We start from the raw sequence: 17,710 nt of genomic DNA, 5'->3' as shown, positions 1-17,710 counted from the left end.
ATGTGGTTTAATATCAGGTTTTTTTCTTTTCAGGTTTTTTTTTACATTTTTAAAATTTATTATTATTACTTTTTTTAGTTTATTTAGTTTTTTTTTTTGTTTATTATTTATTTTTTTTAGGTTTATTTATTATGCATGTTTGTTGAACTGCAGGACTCCAAGCACTCTTGTGCCCAAGGGCCTCATATGAACACAATCTGTCCTTGGATAGAGTTGGATTTCTTAGTGTTGACTCAGAAATATAAAAATGCTTACTGTAGTAGCAAATCTGTTTTTTTGGGTAAGAAGAATATGAAACTGTGCAGGACAAAAAGTGTCATTTCTTTGACACTGACAAGACATTGGTTTAAATATGTCTCAGTGTGCGCTAATGTCCTAGTTTAGGCTAAAAAATCTAAATGAAAACTTACTTTTCTCTGCTTTAAGCTTTAGCTCAGTAAAATTTTTACAAGGCTGAAGTTGCTTCTCATTCACCAGCTTATTGTTTGAATTTTCCTGTTTCATCTTAAATGGTGCAGCAGTTACATGCTGGTGCCTCAGGTAAAAGTTGTGGGAAAATTTGAACAAGAAGCTGGTGACTTTTTAATGTTTGGAAGCTTCTGGTTGCAGAGACAAATTGCGAGGCGGGATTGTTGTCTGTGTTGCTATGTGACCAACAGTCTCTGCACCAACCTTCAGGGTGAATTAGCAGTCATACATTAACTTCAGTATTTTAGACCATTTATTTTTCAAACTCTTAGAACGATCAGCAAAGCTTTATTTTCCAGAGCTTTTATTATCCAGAGCTGCATGTTGCCGACCCTTGAGCTAAAAGGTATAGGCAATATGTAATATAAGTACAGTGCAGCTGATACATGTGAATTTGTTTTTGTTTATTTGTTTTTCTCAGGGACGCCAGTGTGGTTTTTTGTAAAAATCGCTCCCATTCGGAACGAACAGGAAAAAGTGGTGCTCTTCCTTTGCACGTTTAGCGACATCACAGCATTCAAACAACCCATAGAGGACGACTCTTCCAAAGGTAAATGCGATCTAAAGATCTGACAGTCACAATGATATCATAGACGGCACTTTCTAAACTGATGGCCACTAATATAATGTGTTATTTCTAACATGTCTGTTTGACCAATTTGGGTGAAACATTCAGTGTCACTTTCAATGCAGCAGTGGATTAGCGTCACATTTAGGGCTGCATGTTAGTTGACAGAGGTGATTAGTTATTGATGATGTTCATTATGAAAAAAATGCTCTGTAATGTTTATTTGATTTATGATCATTATGGCAGACTGCTGTGATCTACAACAGTGTGTGTTAATGAGTTGAAATGCACCTTTCATTTCTGAGAGTTTGAAGGATGCAGATGGTGCAGCCTTGAAGACCCCTGAGTCACCCACAATCCCTCATGTGCTTGAGAATAGTGGCGGAAACAGCTGCGAGTGGCAAGATGCTGCGACAGAGTTTGTAGCGAAATGTAAAATTTATATTTAGTGTTTGAAGATTAAAATAGTCTCAGTGCATTTAATATCTGAACCACCACCATTGCTACTTCTAAACCTAAAGGAGAAGAGCCAGATTTCTGTTTTTTACACAGTTTTAATGTATGATGAGGAGTCCATCATTGACAAGTTAGAGGCATGGAGAGTAGATGTGCAAGAGGTCAAACAGAAGCTGCATGCGTAAAAGCCCAAAAGCACTCCATTGTTACGAGACAGAGGCTATTATAATATAAATGCTTAATGAGAACCTACATTATCCTGGACAGACTGAGCTGTTGGTGCCCTGACCTTTCGGGTATTTGTATTAAATGTTTACAACAGGGGTGCACAACTGCAGTCCTGGAGGGCCGGTGTCCAGCAGAGTTTCATAACTCCATGACATTAACACGCCCTCTACACAAACTCGAATATGGATTTTTTTTCTGCAAATTTCTATGCACAATTTCTGTGGGGACAAAAAATAAAACATAAAATGTGCCAGAAGTTTTGCTCCAGGCAAAATTTGTTTTATTTTTTTTCCCAATACATTAAATTCAGACTCAATTGAACAATAATCGTGCAATAAAATGTATGTGAAACCTCTACAGAGCATAACTTATGTTCACTTATTTTGTAATTGAAGATTCTAATTTGACCAGGGGAGCCCAAACTTTTGCAAACGACTGTACATTAGGAGGAGACATAAAATACACAGACTTTTCAAGATGTTTAAAATAGATTAAAACAACATTTTTTAAGTTTACAGTTATGTGCTTGACAAATTTATAAATATATGTGTTCTCCGAAAATGGTAACTTTACAGGAGAAGGAAAAAATATTCATTAGCTTTAATGTGAGTCAATGGAGCCAGAATGTTTTCCAGGTCATTTTGAGCTGTTTCTTTTGATCCATTTGTCATGAAATTTAGATACAACGTACAGAGCAACAGGCATTTTCAAATTGTCAAAAACTGGAAAATGTCAGAAATGGAGATACGAGGTTTTGTTCCGAGAGCATTCGTTGATCATGGAAATAGTCTCTAATTAATACACAAACATAGATTTCCACATTCTGTGTGAACACAGATTCTTGTGACACAAATTGTGATAAAAATACTGGTAACACAAATCCTGTGTTGATAATTTCACATCATTTTTGAAAGCGTGTTAATGATCTTGTCCATTTGTGCAGGTTGGGGTAAATTTGCACGCTTGACCCGAGCTCTGACCAGCAGCAGGGGAGTTCTCCAGCAGCTCCAACCGACCGTACACAAAGGAGAAAACGTACATAAGCACTCCCGGCTGGCTGAGGTTTGCCCATGCATGTGTGCACTGTACACATACAAACAGCGGCATAACGTAGATCCCCATGACAACAGAAGCGGCACAGCATCCAAGATCAAACTGTTAGGATTCATACGATACAGCCCTCCTCTCTCTAACACACTCCAGCTCTCCAGTTCTCATTCCTGAAAGAAAGTGCTGAGATGAAAAGAGCCTATGGCATATGGCCTGTTTCTATAGTTCTTGAATTAGGGTCATTTCACACTGTACAACAGGACAAAAAATGAAATCAAAAAGCACTGAAGCGTTATCTGTCTTTTCTTTAGGAGGAGAGTTCTGTTGCACTGCTCTTTTAGGCGTCTCTATATCAAAGCATTGCTAGAAATCAAAAAACTTCCAACCTATAATGCAGAAGTTCCATATATCAGGCAAAAGTTCTGGATTGATAACAGTGCCTTTTTTTTAAAATCCATTACCTTTCATTTGAGTCATGTCAGCACATCAGTAGCCCACTAGGCAAGCAGGTGCAGGAGGTAGTTATGGTGTTTTTATTTGAAAGCCACATATTATTTTAAGATTGCACCAAGACAAGCTGGTTCTTGTGCTGCCCTGCAGTGCTTGTTGGTCTTCTTGCTTCCCCAAATTCATAATTACAAATTCATAAAGTTCTTATAAGAAAGCTTATTCTCTCAATGACCATCTTGGCATCTCCCTTAGGCCGTTGTTTCTTCTCATATAAACGCATACTCCTGGGGTGTGTCCCAATACCTTGTAAACTCTCTTTATAGCTGCTGTCTACATAGGTAGCAGCTTCATTAAGTTTAATCACGGCACTCACCCTTTGCTCTGACTGGTTCCCTCACAGGTGCTCCAGCTGGGCTCTGACATCCTCCCCCAGTACAAGCAGGAAACCCCCAAGACACCGCCCCACATCATCCTTCACTACTGCGCCTTCAAGACCACCTGGGACTGGGTCATCCTCATCCTCACCTTCTACACAGCTATCATGGTGCCCTACAACGTTTCTTTCAAAACCAAGCAGAACAACGTCACCTGGCTGGTGGTGGACAGCATTGTGGATGTCATCTTCCTGGTGGACATTGTGTTGAATTTTCACACCACATTCGTGGGGCCGGCAGGAGAGGTCATCTCCGACCCCAAGCTCATCCGCATGAACTATCTGAAGACTTGGTTCGTCATAGACCTGCTGTCCTGTCTGCCCTATGATGTCATCAACGCCTTTGAGAACGTGGACGAGGTCAGTGTGATTGGGGAATTGAAATCTAAACACTTTCTTATGCTCAGGTACAGTGCCAGCCTTTCTATAATACTGATTTGAAGCTGCTACACAAGACTAATGACAACACCTTGTGAAATAAATTTGAATGATGGTGAGAAAGATTTTAGTAGCAACTTGTTTTAGATAACTTGCTTATGCACCTCCCACATTAGTTCATAAAGCAAGGTTTCCTGCTTTATAGACCAAAACCCCTTTCTGATGATCTTGAAGGTGGGTGCAAATTTTGGAAGACTGCAAGTGCTTTGGGGTGGACACTTAGAGGCACGCTTTCTGAAAATTTTTTCAGCCAACTTATTGAGGTTAGCATCACTAATGCTAGCTAGCACACATACACCGATCAGGCATAACATTATGAGCACCTTCTTGTTTCTACGCTCATTGTCCAGTTTATCAGCTCCACTTACTGTATAGCTGCACTTTGTAGTTCTACAGTTACAGACTGTAGTCCATCTGTTTCACTGATACTCTGTTACCCTGTTCTTCAGTGGTCAGGACCCCCATGGACCCTCACAGAGCAGGTACTATTTGGGTGGTGGATCATTCTCAGCACTGCAGTAACACTGACATGGTGGTGTACAGGTATGTGTTACGCTGGCCTGAGTGGATCAGACACAGCCAGCAGTGCTGGAGTTTTTAAACACCTCAGCGTCACTGCTGGACTGAGAATAGTCCAATAACCAAAAATATCCAGCCAACAGCGTCCTGTGACCACTGATGAAGGACTAGAGGATGACCAACACAAACTGCAGCAGTAGATGAGCTGTCGTCTCTGACTTTACATCTACAAGGTGGACTGATGAGGTAGGAGTGTCTAATAGATTGGACAGTGAGTGGACACAGTGTTTAAGAACTCCAGCGGCATTACTGTGTCTGATCCACTCAGACCAGTGCAATGTGCGCTAACACCCCACCACCACGTCAGTGTTACTGCAGTGCTGAGAATGATCCACCACCCAAATAGTACCTGCTCTGTGAGGTTCCATGAGGGTCCTGGCCACTGAAGAACAGGGTAACAAAGTATCAGAGAAACAGATGGACTACAGTCTGTAACTGTAGAACTACAAAGTGCAGCTATACAGTAAGTGGAGCTGATAAAATGGACAGTGAGTGTAGAAACAAGGAGGCGGTCAGAATGTTTTGCCTGATCGGTGTCTGTATTTCTTTACATAGATTGTGGCTAGCAGCCAGGATTTGTTGAGCACTGTAGGGATTTCCACTAGTTGTGTGATATCTGTGCATAATGCATGCTAGATGTTGTAGTTAGAGAACACTAAAGGATGGAAAGATAAAAATCATATAAATGATATAAAATCAAGAGCTGTTAAACAAATTATAACAACTGTAACAGATGTAACAACTGGAGTGCCCCAATAATCCATCCCAGCAGGGGATTAAGTATGAATGAAGTAAATTCTAGACTTTCCAAAGACATTGCAAGAATCATTAGATGGCAGAAGGTAGAAGTGGCCTATCACTTACAGCCTATCACCCTATTTATTCAGATGATTGTAAAAGCTTTTGAGAAACTAAGCCAGGATCAATACTTAAGAGGCAGTTTTGGAGGAGCGTGGTGTGTGATGTTGGTGATGAAGGTTTATCATATCGCTGTTGTCGGAAGAAAATCTCATATCTCCGTTTTTGACGTTTTCCAGTTTTCTAGATTATATGAAAATAGCTGCTGCCGTTTATATTGTTTGTAAGTTTTATGAAGAATGGATCAAAAGAAATGACAGAAAAATGCTCAGAAAGACGTCTGGTTCCATTGACTTACATTAAAATTAAAGTAGGTTTTTTCCTTCTCCTGTAAAGTTACCATTTTGGAGATACGAGGGTTTCATCTGACAACAGCAATATGTATGCTGTAAATGGGTGTGTATGTATTCATATAATGGTGGGGACAATGGTGAGAACTAACCTTAGCATCTGCAGAGATACGTAGAGCACTAGAGCATAGTAGAGGAAAAAGTGACGGTCAACAGACCAGGAGCCTTTCACAGCCCTTACTGAAGTAGTGGACAGCTGTGTGAGTGTGCTCAGAGGGTGACATCTGCTGTAATTGCATGCTGTGAGATGCTTTTTTCAGGCTCTTCCCTAGGAAATATTATCGCTAGATGCCAGCTCACATACCAGAAGGAGTAACCTGTTGAACTGATAGATGACCGGCTGTTCCAGGGTCACTATAAATATTAGGAATGCACTGGTATTGTGCTGGTATTGGGTATCGGTCCAATACCATGCTTATTTACTCATACTCAACCTCATAAAAATGTTAGGTGTTAGGTGAACTGACCCATATTAGTCCCAACAGTACGCGGCTGAAGTGCCCTTGAGCAAGGCACCTAACCCCCAGCTGCTCTCTGGGCGCTACGGATAGTGCTGCCCACCGCTCACTGTGCTCACTGGCCTCTAGTGTTCACTAGTGTCTGTGTGGTGTTTCATTGCACGGATGGGTCAAACACAGGCATGAAATTTCCCTGTTGTGAGACTAATAAGGGCCACTTAATCCAATAATCTTAATCTTTAGGTGGAAAAGTTAAAGCTGCTTCATTCTGTAGTGGTTTGATATGGTGCTGCTGAAATTGCTTGAATAATTTGTTCAAAAGTGCTTCAGCAAAGTGGAAGTGGTCAGAGTTTTGAGAGGGTAGCAGCTGTCGCCAGGTGCCTCGGTTTCCCAGAATAGCCAATTACAGCATGCGGAGCCAGGAGGCCAGAGGTCACTGTGCAGTGTCAGTCTTATTTTTCTTTGCTGCTGTGTTATTGATTCTGGATATGTTTGTTACAGCATACGTGCAGACACACACACACACACACACACACACACACACGCACACACACACACACACACACACAGCCAGAGCAAAGCCAGAACTAAGCAGAAGTGACCGGTCTTTGCAATGTCATCAGCCTTGTTTCCCCAAGCCTGTCAGTGAATATCTGCTCATCTTAATGGATAAAGCATTGCGTTCAGTTATAGTCGTGGCAGAAGGTCTCTGACTCTCACTGGCTTGATGATGCATTAATTTTAACCCTTACAGAATCAGTGTGATCCCATGGTTACATAATTAATTTAACATTTACGTGTGTCGGATTCAAATCTGCCCTTCTGATTCTTTTCTGTGTCGTTGTGAAAAATGACGAAAGCTTGGTCAAAATTAAGGAGCTCTTTCTTTCCACAAAACAAGGAAAAGTCAGAGTTAAATCATAGTAAAATCTAAGCCCTAGTGAAAAACCTGCGCTTTCAGTGGAGTTTTTGCTTGTTGCAGTGAGTGAGGAGTTATTAATATAAATGTACAGCATGCTCAGCCCCGTGTCCCTTTTGTCTCAGAATGAACATTGCCCTTTTTGATGAGCTTAACATGGAACTGTGAAAAACCTGTGGGCGGGTAGTCGTCTTGCATCTGTAGTTTTATGAAATGGCTTTAAAACAGCAGCTTGTTTTATGAAGCAACAGCAAGTTTTCTGACCTGCTGCATTCAAGTGAAAGCAACTTCAAAACATGCAGTAACGTTAGCTTCAGTTTTACAGTGCATGGGACAGTAAATATTGTGGGTGGTCCTAATCGCTGCCTCATGCATCGAGAGAACTCCCTCTAACCGTGATTGGTCCAAGTCACTACCTCATGCATCATGATAACTCCCCCTAACTGTGATTGGTCCAAATCACTGCTGCCTTATTTATCCTGAGACCTCCCCCTAACTGTGATTGGTCCAAGTCACTGCCTCATTTATCCTGAGACCTCCCCCTAACTGTGATTGGTCCAAGTCACTGCCTCATGCATCGTGAAAACTCCCCCTGACTGTGATTGGTCCAAATCACCGCCTCATTTATCCTGAGACCTCCCCCTAACTGTGATTGGTCCAAGTCACTGCCTCATTTATCCTGAGACCTCCCACTGACTGTGATTGGTCTAAATCACCGCCTCATTTGTTCTGAGACTTCCTACTTGACTGTGATTGGTCCAAATCACTGCCTCATTTCTTCTGAGACCTCCCCCTGACTGTGATTGGTCCAGATCACTGCCTCATTTCTTCTGAGACCTCCCCCTGACTGTGATTGGTCCAGATCACTGCCTCATTTCTTCTGAGAACTCCCCCTGACTGTGATTGGTCTTTATCACTGCCTCATTTATTTTGAGACCTTCAGTGGTAGCTCGGCTTCCTTTAGTTGTGTGTTCAGCGGTAGCTCGGCTTCCTTTAGTTGTGTGTTCAGCGGTAGCTCGGCTTCCTTTAGTTGTGTGTTCAGCGGTAGCTCGGCTTCCTTTAGTTGTGTGTTCAGCGGTAGCTCGGCATCCTTTAGTTGTGTGTTCAGCGGTAGCTTGGCTTCCTTTAGTTGTGTGTTCAGCGGTAGCTCGGTTTCCTTTAGTTGTGTGTTCAGAGGTAGCTCAGTTTCCTTTAGTTGTGTGTTCAGCGGTAGCTCGGTTTCCTTTAGTTGTGTGTTCAGAGGTAGCTCGGCATCCTTTAGTTGTGTGTTCAGCGGTAGCTCGGCTTCCTTTAGTTGTGTGTTCAGCGGTAGCTCGGCATCCTTTAGTTGTGTGTTCAGCGGTAGCTTGGCTTCCTTTAGTTGTGTGTTCAGCGGTAGCTCGGTTTCCTTTAGTTGTGTGTTCAGAGGTAGCTCAGTTTCCTTTAGTTGTGTGTTCAGCGGTAGCTCGGTTTCCTTTAGTTGTGTGTTCAGAGGTAGCTCGGCATCCTTTAGTTGTGTGTTCAGCGGTAGCTCGGCTTCCTTTAGTTGTGTGTTCAGCGGTAGCTCGGCATCCTTTAGTTGTGTGTTCAGCGGTAGCTCGGCTTCCTTTAGTTGTGTGTTCAGCGGTAGCTCGGTTTCCTTTAGTTGTGTGTTCAGCGGTAGCTCGGCATCCTTTAGTTGTGTGTTCAGCGGTAGCTCGGTTTCCTTTAGTTGTGTGTTCAGAGGTAGCTCAGTTTCCTTTAGTTGTGTGTTCAGCGGTAGCTCGGTTTCCTTTAGTTGTGTGTTCAGAGGTAGCTCAGTTTCCTTTAGTTGTGTGTTCAGCGGTAGCTCGGTTTCCTTTAGTTGTGTGTTCAGCGGTAGCTCGGCATCCTTTAGTTGTGTGTTCAGCGGTAGCTCGGTTTCCTTTAGTTGTGTGTTCAGAGGTAGCTCAGTTTCCTTTAGTTGTGTGTTCAGCGGTAGCTCGGTTTCCTTTAGTTGTGTGTTCAGAGGTAGCTCAGTTTCCTTTAGTTGTGTGTTCAGCGGTAGCTCGGTTTCCTTTAGTTGTGTGTTCAGCCAGCTTCAGTGTGTGTAACAAGCTGTATGATGAAAACGTTTTATTTATGAGCAAATGGAGTGAAAGACTGATGGAGTGAATATGCATAAACACCCTCCAATCACAAAACCTGATCACAAGTGCTCACTAGAAGCACCTGTCTGTCTCTCTCTTCATATCTCTCTTTCTATTTCTCTCTCTCTCTCTCTCCTTCGCTCTCTCTGTCTCTGTCTCACATTCCTTCTGTCTCTCACTTTTCATCTCTCTCTGTATCTCTCCTTGTTTCTGTCTCTTTCCCTCTCTGTATCTCTTTCTCTGTGTATCACTGTCTCCTTATCTCTCAATATCTCTCTATATATCTATTTCTGTCTCTCATTTCATCTCTGTCTTTCTCTACCTCTCTCTGTCTCTCTCTGACTCTCTCTCCATTTATCTCTGTGTATCTTTCTCTCTCTCTGTATCTCTTTTCATTTCTCTCTGTCTCTCTCTTGTCGTCTCTGTATCTGTCTGTTTTCATCTCTGTTTCTCTGTATCTGTTTTCTTCTCTTTCTAGCTCTCATTTGCTTTCTCTCTCTCTCTTTCCCTGTCTATCGCTCTATTACTCTTTTCATCTCTGTATCTCTGTTTATCTCTATCACTCTTTTCATCTCTCTCTGTCTCTCCCTGTATCTCTGTCTCTCTCTCTCTCTCTCTGTCTCTCTCTCTCTGTCTCTCTGTCTCGCTCTCTGTCTTTCTCTGTCTCTCTCCCTGTATCTCTCTCTCTCTCTCTGTCTCTCTTTCTCTGACTCTGTCTCTTTTTCTCTCTCTCTCTCTCTGTCTCTCTGACTCTCTGTCTCTCTCTCTATGTGTATCTCTCTCTCTGTCTCTCTGTGTATCTGTGTATCTCTCTCTCTCTCTGTCTCTCTCTCTCTGTGTATCTGTGTATCTCTTGCTCTCTCTCTCTCTCTCTCTCTCTCTCTCTCTCTCTATATGTATGGGTGTCAGGCTTTGGATCGATTGTAGCCGTTTCTCTCTTTGCTGGTTAAATCGGAGTCTGAGCGCTGCGCTAAAGTTTAGCTCAGTCAGATCAATCGCTTTCAGCATAACGATTTAAACACAGCTGCCTGTCCACGTTTAACGGCCATCAGGATCAATCCACATCTCCACTGACCTCGGCTACATGCCCTTTTAAAAGAATGTCCTGCGGAGAAATAAAGAAATGAATACATATGATCCACAGTTTGCAGGCAGGGGTCAGATTAACGCTCAGATAGGCAATAACAGACAGAAGGGGATTCCATAGATTTTGTAAAATATCTACATAGTTCAGTATGAAACGGTCATCATTCAGATTGGTTTGGTGTAAAATGGTGTATTGTAGAGAATCATATCGGCTCAGATTTCTGAACTGACCAGTGGAAGAGTTTTGTATGATGATGATGATGGTAAAATAGTGTTAAATCTGAAAAACAGGCTTTCTTCAGGGACTGTTTTGCCTCACAGCAAACGCGTGTCCTTCTGTGCCCTGGGTGGATTTTTAAATGTAAGTGTTTGGAGCCAAAAGCTTCTCTCAAAACTGTCATATAACAAAGTCTCTGACATCAGGCAGCGTATTGGTAACAGTATTGGTAACCGTAACTTTTTCTTAGGGAGCTTTTGGCGGCTTTAAACTTCAGCTGTCTGGTTACTATTACAATTGAAGAATGATAATAAAACAGTGATACATTTAAAAAAATATGTTTTCTTAAGATGCTGTTTTCCTCTTTCAACACCCTGCATGTACCACTCTGGCCTGCATGTGTATATTAAAGACACTTTTCATTTATTTAATGTCTAATCAAAACTAATGCATATTAATTATTCAGTTCATGCTTCCCCAAGTCAGAAACTGTTGGACTTTGCAGCTTTCCTTTTTCTTAAGAATCAGACATGCTGACACAGATCCAAAACAGTGAAAAATCACTATCACTGCCTCTGTTTAAATGCAAAGATTTTGGCCAATCTGATTGAATACATTCCGATTATAGATTAAGACTGAGGTGTTTATATCACTCACTCTACTCAGCAATGATGATGGAAAATCTCTGTTTACATGCTCACTGCAGGTAATCTGATACAAAATGACAAGCATGCGTGGAGAACTGCTTAGTGTAGACATTACCATGACAGCGAGCATCACGTGAGGTCCAGTCAGATTGAGATGAGCAGCAGTGAGTAGTGCTTGTGTTATTAATTACTTTAAAATGACATCAGACTCAGAAAAATGTCCTTCACATGTCCTTATTAAATGAGGCCGAGAGGAAGACATCGTGTACTGAGACACATAAGATGGACGTCCGTCCCACCGCCGTCTTTTAAAGATCAGAGCATAAACTTCGTCTCCTCTGCAGTTTCTGCTCCGCCATGTTGAATGGTCTAAAACATTCACTATGATGCAACGTGCATGCGCAGAACGGACTTAAACTTTCCGATAGGGAATGTAATCAGATTCAGGTGTTTACACAGATATTATTGGGTCTTTGAGAAAACTCATGCTTATGCGTCTGAAAGGATGCGTAGCTGTCAAGAAGCCCTCAACAAAGAAGCTGCTGGTGTTCTCAGTACAATGGACTGACCACCCAGTCAAGACCTCAACGTCATTGAATGTGTTTGGGATTACTTAGATTGTGAGAATCTGAGATTGTGCAGATGTTTTTGAAGAACTGAAAGTTCTGCTGGAAAAAAAGAGGCAGTAATAAAGATAGAGTGGACACATCAAAATGCTGAAAATATTGCAATTATATTTAGTTATTGTGTTTTTTTCATATTTTCTGTGAAATATATGTTTCTTGCTTTCCTCCTGACACTAAAGCCTGCATACATTACACTTAATGGCTCTTTTGAATGGAAATTAAATAAATGAATGGTGGTCTCTGACACTTGCACCTTACCATGTGTCACACTGTGCACACAAAGAGGCACGCGCTGCATTCACTCATTAAACAGAGTCACTGCTATAGCATATATTGCATTCTGTTTGGATAAACCATTTGGTTAATTGCAACTGTGCAGTAATGCACTTTACAGAGACTGTCTCTGCTATTCTGAGCACACACACACACACATACACTCCCACACACACCATTAAGTCATCCTGATAATAAATAGAATGAAATAAAGAAAAATCCTCCGCCCACCACCCTGTCGTTCTCACACATGAATATTTACACGCTCACATAGACACACAGGGAGATACACATTCATGCACACACACTGTGCTTTCATATTGCCCTTGGGCATATGGCTTTTCACTGGGGTTGTCAGCATCAATTTGCTGTGATTAGCTCCGTAGCTCTATCAGGTCCAGCCTCGTACTGGCTGGCTTGGGGCCAGCCCGAGCAAGGCACATCAGCATAAACAACGTCTGCCTGTTTAGCCTATCCAACGCTCGACAATGTGGAGATACTAGCTCTGCTCATACATTACTTATTAAAAAAAAAAAAAACGCACCGATTCCACCATCTGATAGCATCTGTTACCATGTGATGTAAGTCAAGTCTATGTTGCCATGCTAATGAACAAATACCTAAAGTTGGCAGTGAAGGAAAATCTATTCGCACAGCGAAGTGTTGCCGACACCATGGTAATTGGACGCAAAGTCGTTGGTTAACTTTGGTTAAAGTTAACTTTCTTCTTTGGTGTAATCTGATATATACTGTGCAGGTATTAGCCCATTTTTAGGTATTCAGAAACACAATCACAACCACTTCCCTGACATGAATGAACACATGCCGGCTAAAAAAAACTGAGGCAAAATAGTCAGAAGTATAGTTTAATAAGTGAGGTCCTAGCATTAGCCGTTTAGTCTTGGATGTGATTCCTGCTCTCAGTGTGCTACAGAGCCTGTTGTTGAAGAGCGGGGATCAAAACTATGAAATGTACTTATTTCTGTACGAAACGCTTTTGCGTGCGAAACTTACAGTGCCACTTGATCCAAGGTAAAGCAACATAGACAGTTAATAATAAGTTGTTTAAAAGTTTCGGAGGTGAGGAATGATCCATAGAGGTTCGAAAGAAACCTCGGCTGATGTTAAGTGTATGGATTTTAAAAATGAATGGGAAGCTGTTTTTGAGAAATCTTTCTTGGAGCACATCTTAAAAACAAAAGCTGGGGAAGAGATAGATGGCACCCTGCTGAAAGCTTTTCAGGCCTCTTAACTGAAGCCCTGCCTGACCTCCTGGAGTGCAGTTTTATTTAGGTTTGCACTTCGTCTTTTTATCTGAATAGAATATTCGAGTTCTCCACAGTCAACGTTATTACATTCATTCTCAATACGTTGCCCCAGACAGTGGCAGTTGAACCAGTACTAAACGTCAAGGAAGTCAGGTTACTTCATAATGTTTGATCCACATGATCCCAGGTAAAGCAACATAGCCAGTTAATAATAAGTTGTTTTAAAAGAGCTAGATTTTGTTAATGATTTAGCTGTTAAGGTACGTTGCACTCATTACACTAACAGACATTTATTTCCATGTAGGTTACTCAAAAAAAACATTTACTCATGCTCAGTCTAAAAAAATGTTAACGAAGCATCCGTAGTACCTACCACAGTAACATTTGACCAACTTTAAAACCCATTAACACAGTTTTTACAAAGATCCTGGCATCCACTCCAAGCACTGTGCCTCATCATTGAACCATTAGAGCACAATGTTTATAGAATGGCCTCAGTTTATAATATACACGAGACCTTAAAAAGAGTTGTCTGAGAAATGTCATACACACTGACTGACACATTTTAACCTTGTAAATGTAAGCTACAGATTTTAAATTATAATACCTATAACAGCACATTTTTTGGATGGCTTATTGAACAGTATGCACTACATATTTCCACGCCAGTTAATTCTGTATCTTAGTCTCCAAATCACAAAATCTTACATAGCTATCTTTAAAATTGATGTTAAATTCAAAGTTTAAGTTGGCTAATGATATTACGTAGACTCTGGTTTCAGAAATCTGAGAAGAATGATCTCAAAACTGATTAGATAACATTGAACAGCGAAGTTTTACACAGAATTAAACAATTTCACAAGTTTTCTAGATAAACCGAATTGTCTGTAGGACCAGTCTCTTATATTAGAGATGGCTTAAATATACTGAAAAAGGAACGGATGGGTTGCTCATGCCACATGAGTAGCATCATTGTATAGAACAGATTATTTAGCTAGTTGAAAGGCGTTAATGTGAATTTCATCTGTCAGAAAAGAATCAGAAGATATTTTGATATACTTTTGATGCTAAAACTGACAAACAAGGAAGGCTAAAAACAGCCTAGTAAATTAATTCAATTAAATTGGCCATTGAGACAGAAACAGACAGGCGTTTTCTTGATATCAGTGTTAAGAATTTCATATAGTACCACACATTCAACAATATTTTTTCCATGATGTTGACATCCATGGAAAAAATAGGGCTACCCACCTCCAGAATCCCAATTTAACTCCTATATAAGAGGATTTCATGCAGTGTTAGAAGCCACATAAGCAAGTCAATTCAAGATTACTTAACTACTCAACATGGTTTGAGGCGAGTGTATGATAATTTACATAATGCTAATTGGCAATTATCTTTTATTATTTTTTAGCTGTATTAGCTTTGTAGTTTGAATGTGAAACTAGTAAGAGAAACTTTGAACACCAAACGTCTCTTGGCTGAATTAGCTTTATTCTTGTCCTTCCCCGAATGCTGAAAAGCTTCCAAACAGCAGAGATGACTTCAGCCTCCGAGCGCTGCATTTTAGCCAGTTGCTCGGAATACACTCAGCGCTCTGGACCTGCTGTGGTAAAATTCAGTCATGCTGGCCAGACCAAAAAGAAGCAGGAGTGCTGTACTGGATCAATAGGTTTACCAGTGAGAAGCAGGGCTGCATTGCTAGACTCTAGCAATGCAGTTTGAAGAGTGGTTTTCTGTTGACTGAACTAAACTGTTGCACAATCTTTTAGTCCAGATTTATGAGGTCAGTACAGCCAAAAGTTTAGACACACCTGCTCTCATTTTTGATATCCCTCATGTTTTACTCTAATAGTTAAGTCATGAACTGTGTGCGATAAAATGTGGCTGATTGAAGTGAGACAGCGAAAACTGACAAGGTGAAAGATTAACCAACCTGACTTAGGGCCGGGGGATATCTAAGAATAATTATTATAAGTATTATTTTCTAGATAAAAATTTTGATTATTGATATAACACTCTGTCCTCCCAAACAATACACGCAATCCACTGCAGCTTTGACCTACTTTATAAACATCTATAATAAAAAATCACATATTAAATAGCAAACAACTTTTGGAAACTATTTTGCTTGTTGTTTCAATAGATGTTACTGCAAATATGCTTTAATCGGCTCCTTCTGGTGTAGATTCACAATGACTTGGGTGCTAATAGCAATTCCTGCTGGAGAAACTTTAGATTGTGAGTGATTTCCAAAGCCAAGCCCATGCGCTTCGCATCTTTAAAAACCTGTTTCCATCATAAAAACAGAGCTTTTCTGGAGTTCAGCTGCAGATGCCTTTGGAAAACCATGTTGTATTATATTTTTGTATTATATGTTTTTTAATTAAACTTGTGTGGAAAATAGGGCAACATTTTCTCTGATGGTGAAAATTTCTCTGGGAAACTTGAAGCAGAGACATTGGGGAATTTGCTCTAATGTTGCCAAATGACTTTTAAAGCCGGAATAATGACCCAGTGTTAAAAGGCTAAAGCTGGCTTAGTTGATCACGATAACAGAGTTAACACTTTAGCTTGGCAGTTTTACTGCCACAAGTCAAACCGAAGTAAGTTGAAGTTTCAAAGCTTCATTTATTTTCTGTTCCATGCACTTAAATAATCGGAAGGCGAAAAACTGTGCGGTAGGTACAGCTAGCGTCACAGTGCGTAGCAGGGAGAACCGACAAGCAGCTTCTTAACAAATTCTTTCTCTGACAAAATGACCAGATGCAAAAGGGGCAAAAATGATGAAAAACAGGTGTATCCAGACTTTTGACTGACGCTGTAAATATGGCCTTGTTATCTTTTTCCTATTCCAAAGAAAAGGGCATGGTAGAACCAGACAGTGGACAGTCCAGATTCTTGAAAACAGCTCTACCTGCAACATTGTGCTATTCTGTCAGAGGTTTAGAGGTGAGGAATGATCCATAGAGGTTCGGAAGCCAGAAACCTCGGCTGGTCTTAAGTGTATGGGTTTTAAAAATGAATGGGAAGCCGTTTTTGAGAAATCTTTCTTGGAGCACATCTTAAAAACAAAAGCTGGGGAAGAGATAGATGGCACCCTGCTGAAAGCTTTTCAGGCCTCTTAACTGAAGCCCTGCCTGACCTCCTGGAGTGCAGTTTTATTTAGGTTTGCACTTCGTCTTTTTATCTGAATAGAATATTCAAGTTCTCCACAGTCAAGGTTATTACATTCATTCTCAATGCATTACCCCAGACAGTGGCAGTTGAACCAGTACTAAACGTCAAGGAAGTCAGGTTACTTCATAATGTTTAACTAAGGCTTTGCTCGTACATCAGTCAATGTAAACAGCAAAAAACACACTGATTCTGAGACGTATAAGTATCATATGTGGTACTTAAATCCGATCCGTATCTGATATGCAGATATGTGACTCAGTCTGAATAGCCAGATCGGAATTCATGGAGCTTTTACGTCAATCCAACTCCACATTCATCATAATTTTGTGCTGCTGAGACTCATAAACATTTACACTGTTGTGTCTTTACCAAAAAATCAGAAGGCACTTATTACAACCACTTCGGCCGAGCGCTGCCGTGGGAGAACGAGGCTGCAGCATGAAAAAAAGTTAAAACTTTTAAACTTAAAGTAAAACTTTAAGGAATCTGAGGACACGAGCCAAAGAAGTGACCGCGCCCTTTTTACTGCAAACTCGAACACATTCTGTATGATGAGCCCAGCTGTCAGTCAGTGAATCTTCATGATGGCTCCTGAGATGCTGGCGAAGTTGAAACTGAGCCCTCCAGGTGCGACTGGAGTTCATTGGCAGTTATGATTGTTTACCTCTGGATGAGCCACATGAAGCAGCATAAAGAATTGTTCTTTTGAGCATGTGGGTCAGTTTCAGGGCTGATCTGTTCAGACTGATGTCGCATAGAGATCACAAAGAACAGCCAAACAAAAAAATTTGGAAAATTTGGGCCACTTTGCCTGCTGTGTGATTGTAGCCAAAATGTTAGTTTGGAGGAAAACACTTCAAGCACAAGGGCTCTTTTTTGTGGAGAAATCCTGGAGAAGAACTCCATCCAGACTGCGCTACAGATGCTGTGAAGCACGGCAGTGGAAGCATCAAAGTCTGGAGCTGGTTTTCTCAAAGTTGTGTCGGTGAGCTTTCACTGGTGGGATCATGAATCCTGAGATGTACAGCAGCATTTTGGTCAAAGACACTGCTCAAGTGATACCGATCTGAA

At 41.0% G+C, this 17,710-nt stretch overlaps 1 protein-coding gene across 4 annotated transcripts in view; it reads left to right on the top strand.

Moving 5' to 3' along the window:
• Window positions 1–17,710, top strand: part of kcnh1a (potassium voltage-gated channel, subfamily H (eag-related), member 1a) — a 134,250-nt gene that overhangs the window by 21,465 nt on the left and 95,075 nt on the right. For all 4 annotated transcript variants that reach the window (XM_017707779.2, XM_017707777.2, XM_017707776.2 and 1 more), the window contains 3 exons: window positions 890–1,018; window positions 2,664–2,782; window positions 3,621–4,013. In XM_017707779.2, coding sequence (XP_017563268.1) covers window positions 890–1,018; window positions 2,664–2,782; window positions 3,621–4,013 — 641 coding nt within the window. The remainder of the gene's footprint in view (window positions 1–889; window positions 1,019–2,663; window positions 2,783–3,620; window positions 4,014–17,710) is intronic.

Source organism: Pygocentrus nattereri, chromosome 10, assembly GCF_015220715.1.
Source record: "Pygocentrus nattereri isolate fPygNat1 chromosome 10, fPygNat1.pri, whole genome shotgun sequence".
Taxonomy (NCBI): Eukaryota; Metazoa; Chordata; class Actinopteri; order Characiformes; family Serrasalmidae; genus Pygocentrus; species Pygocentrus nattereri.
Note: the sequence above shows the minus strand (reverse complement) of the source record. Positions and strands in the feature narration are given on the sequence as shown.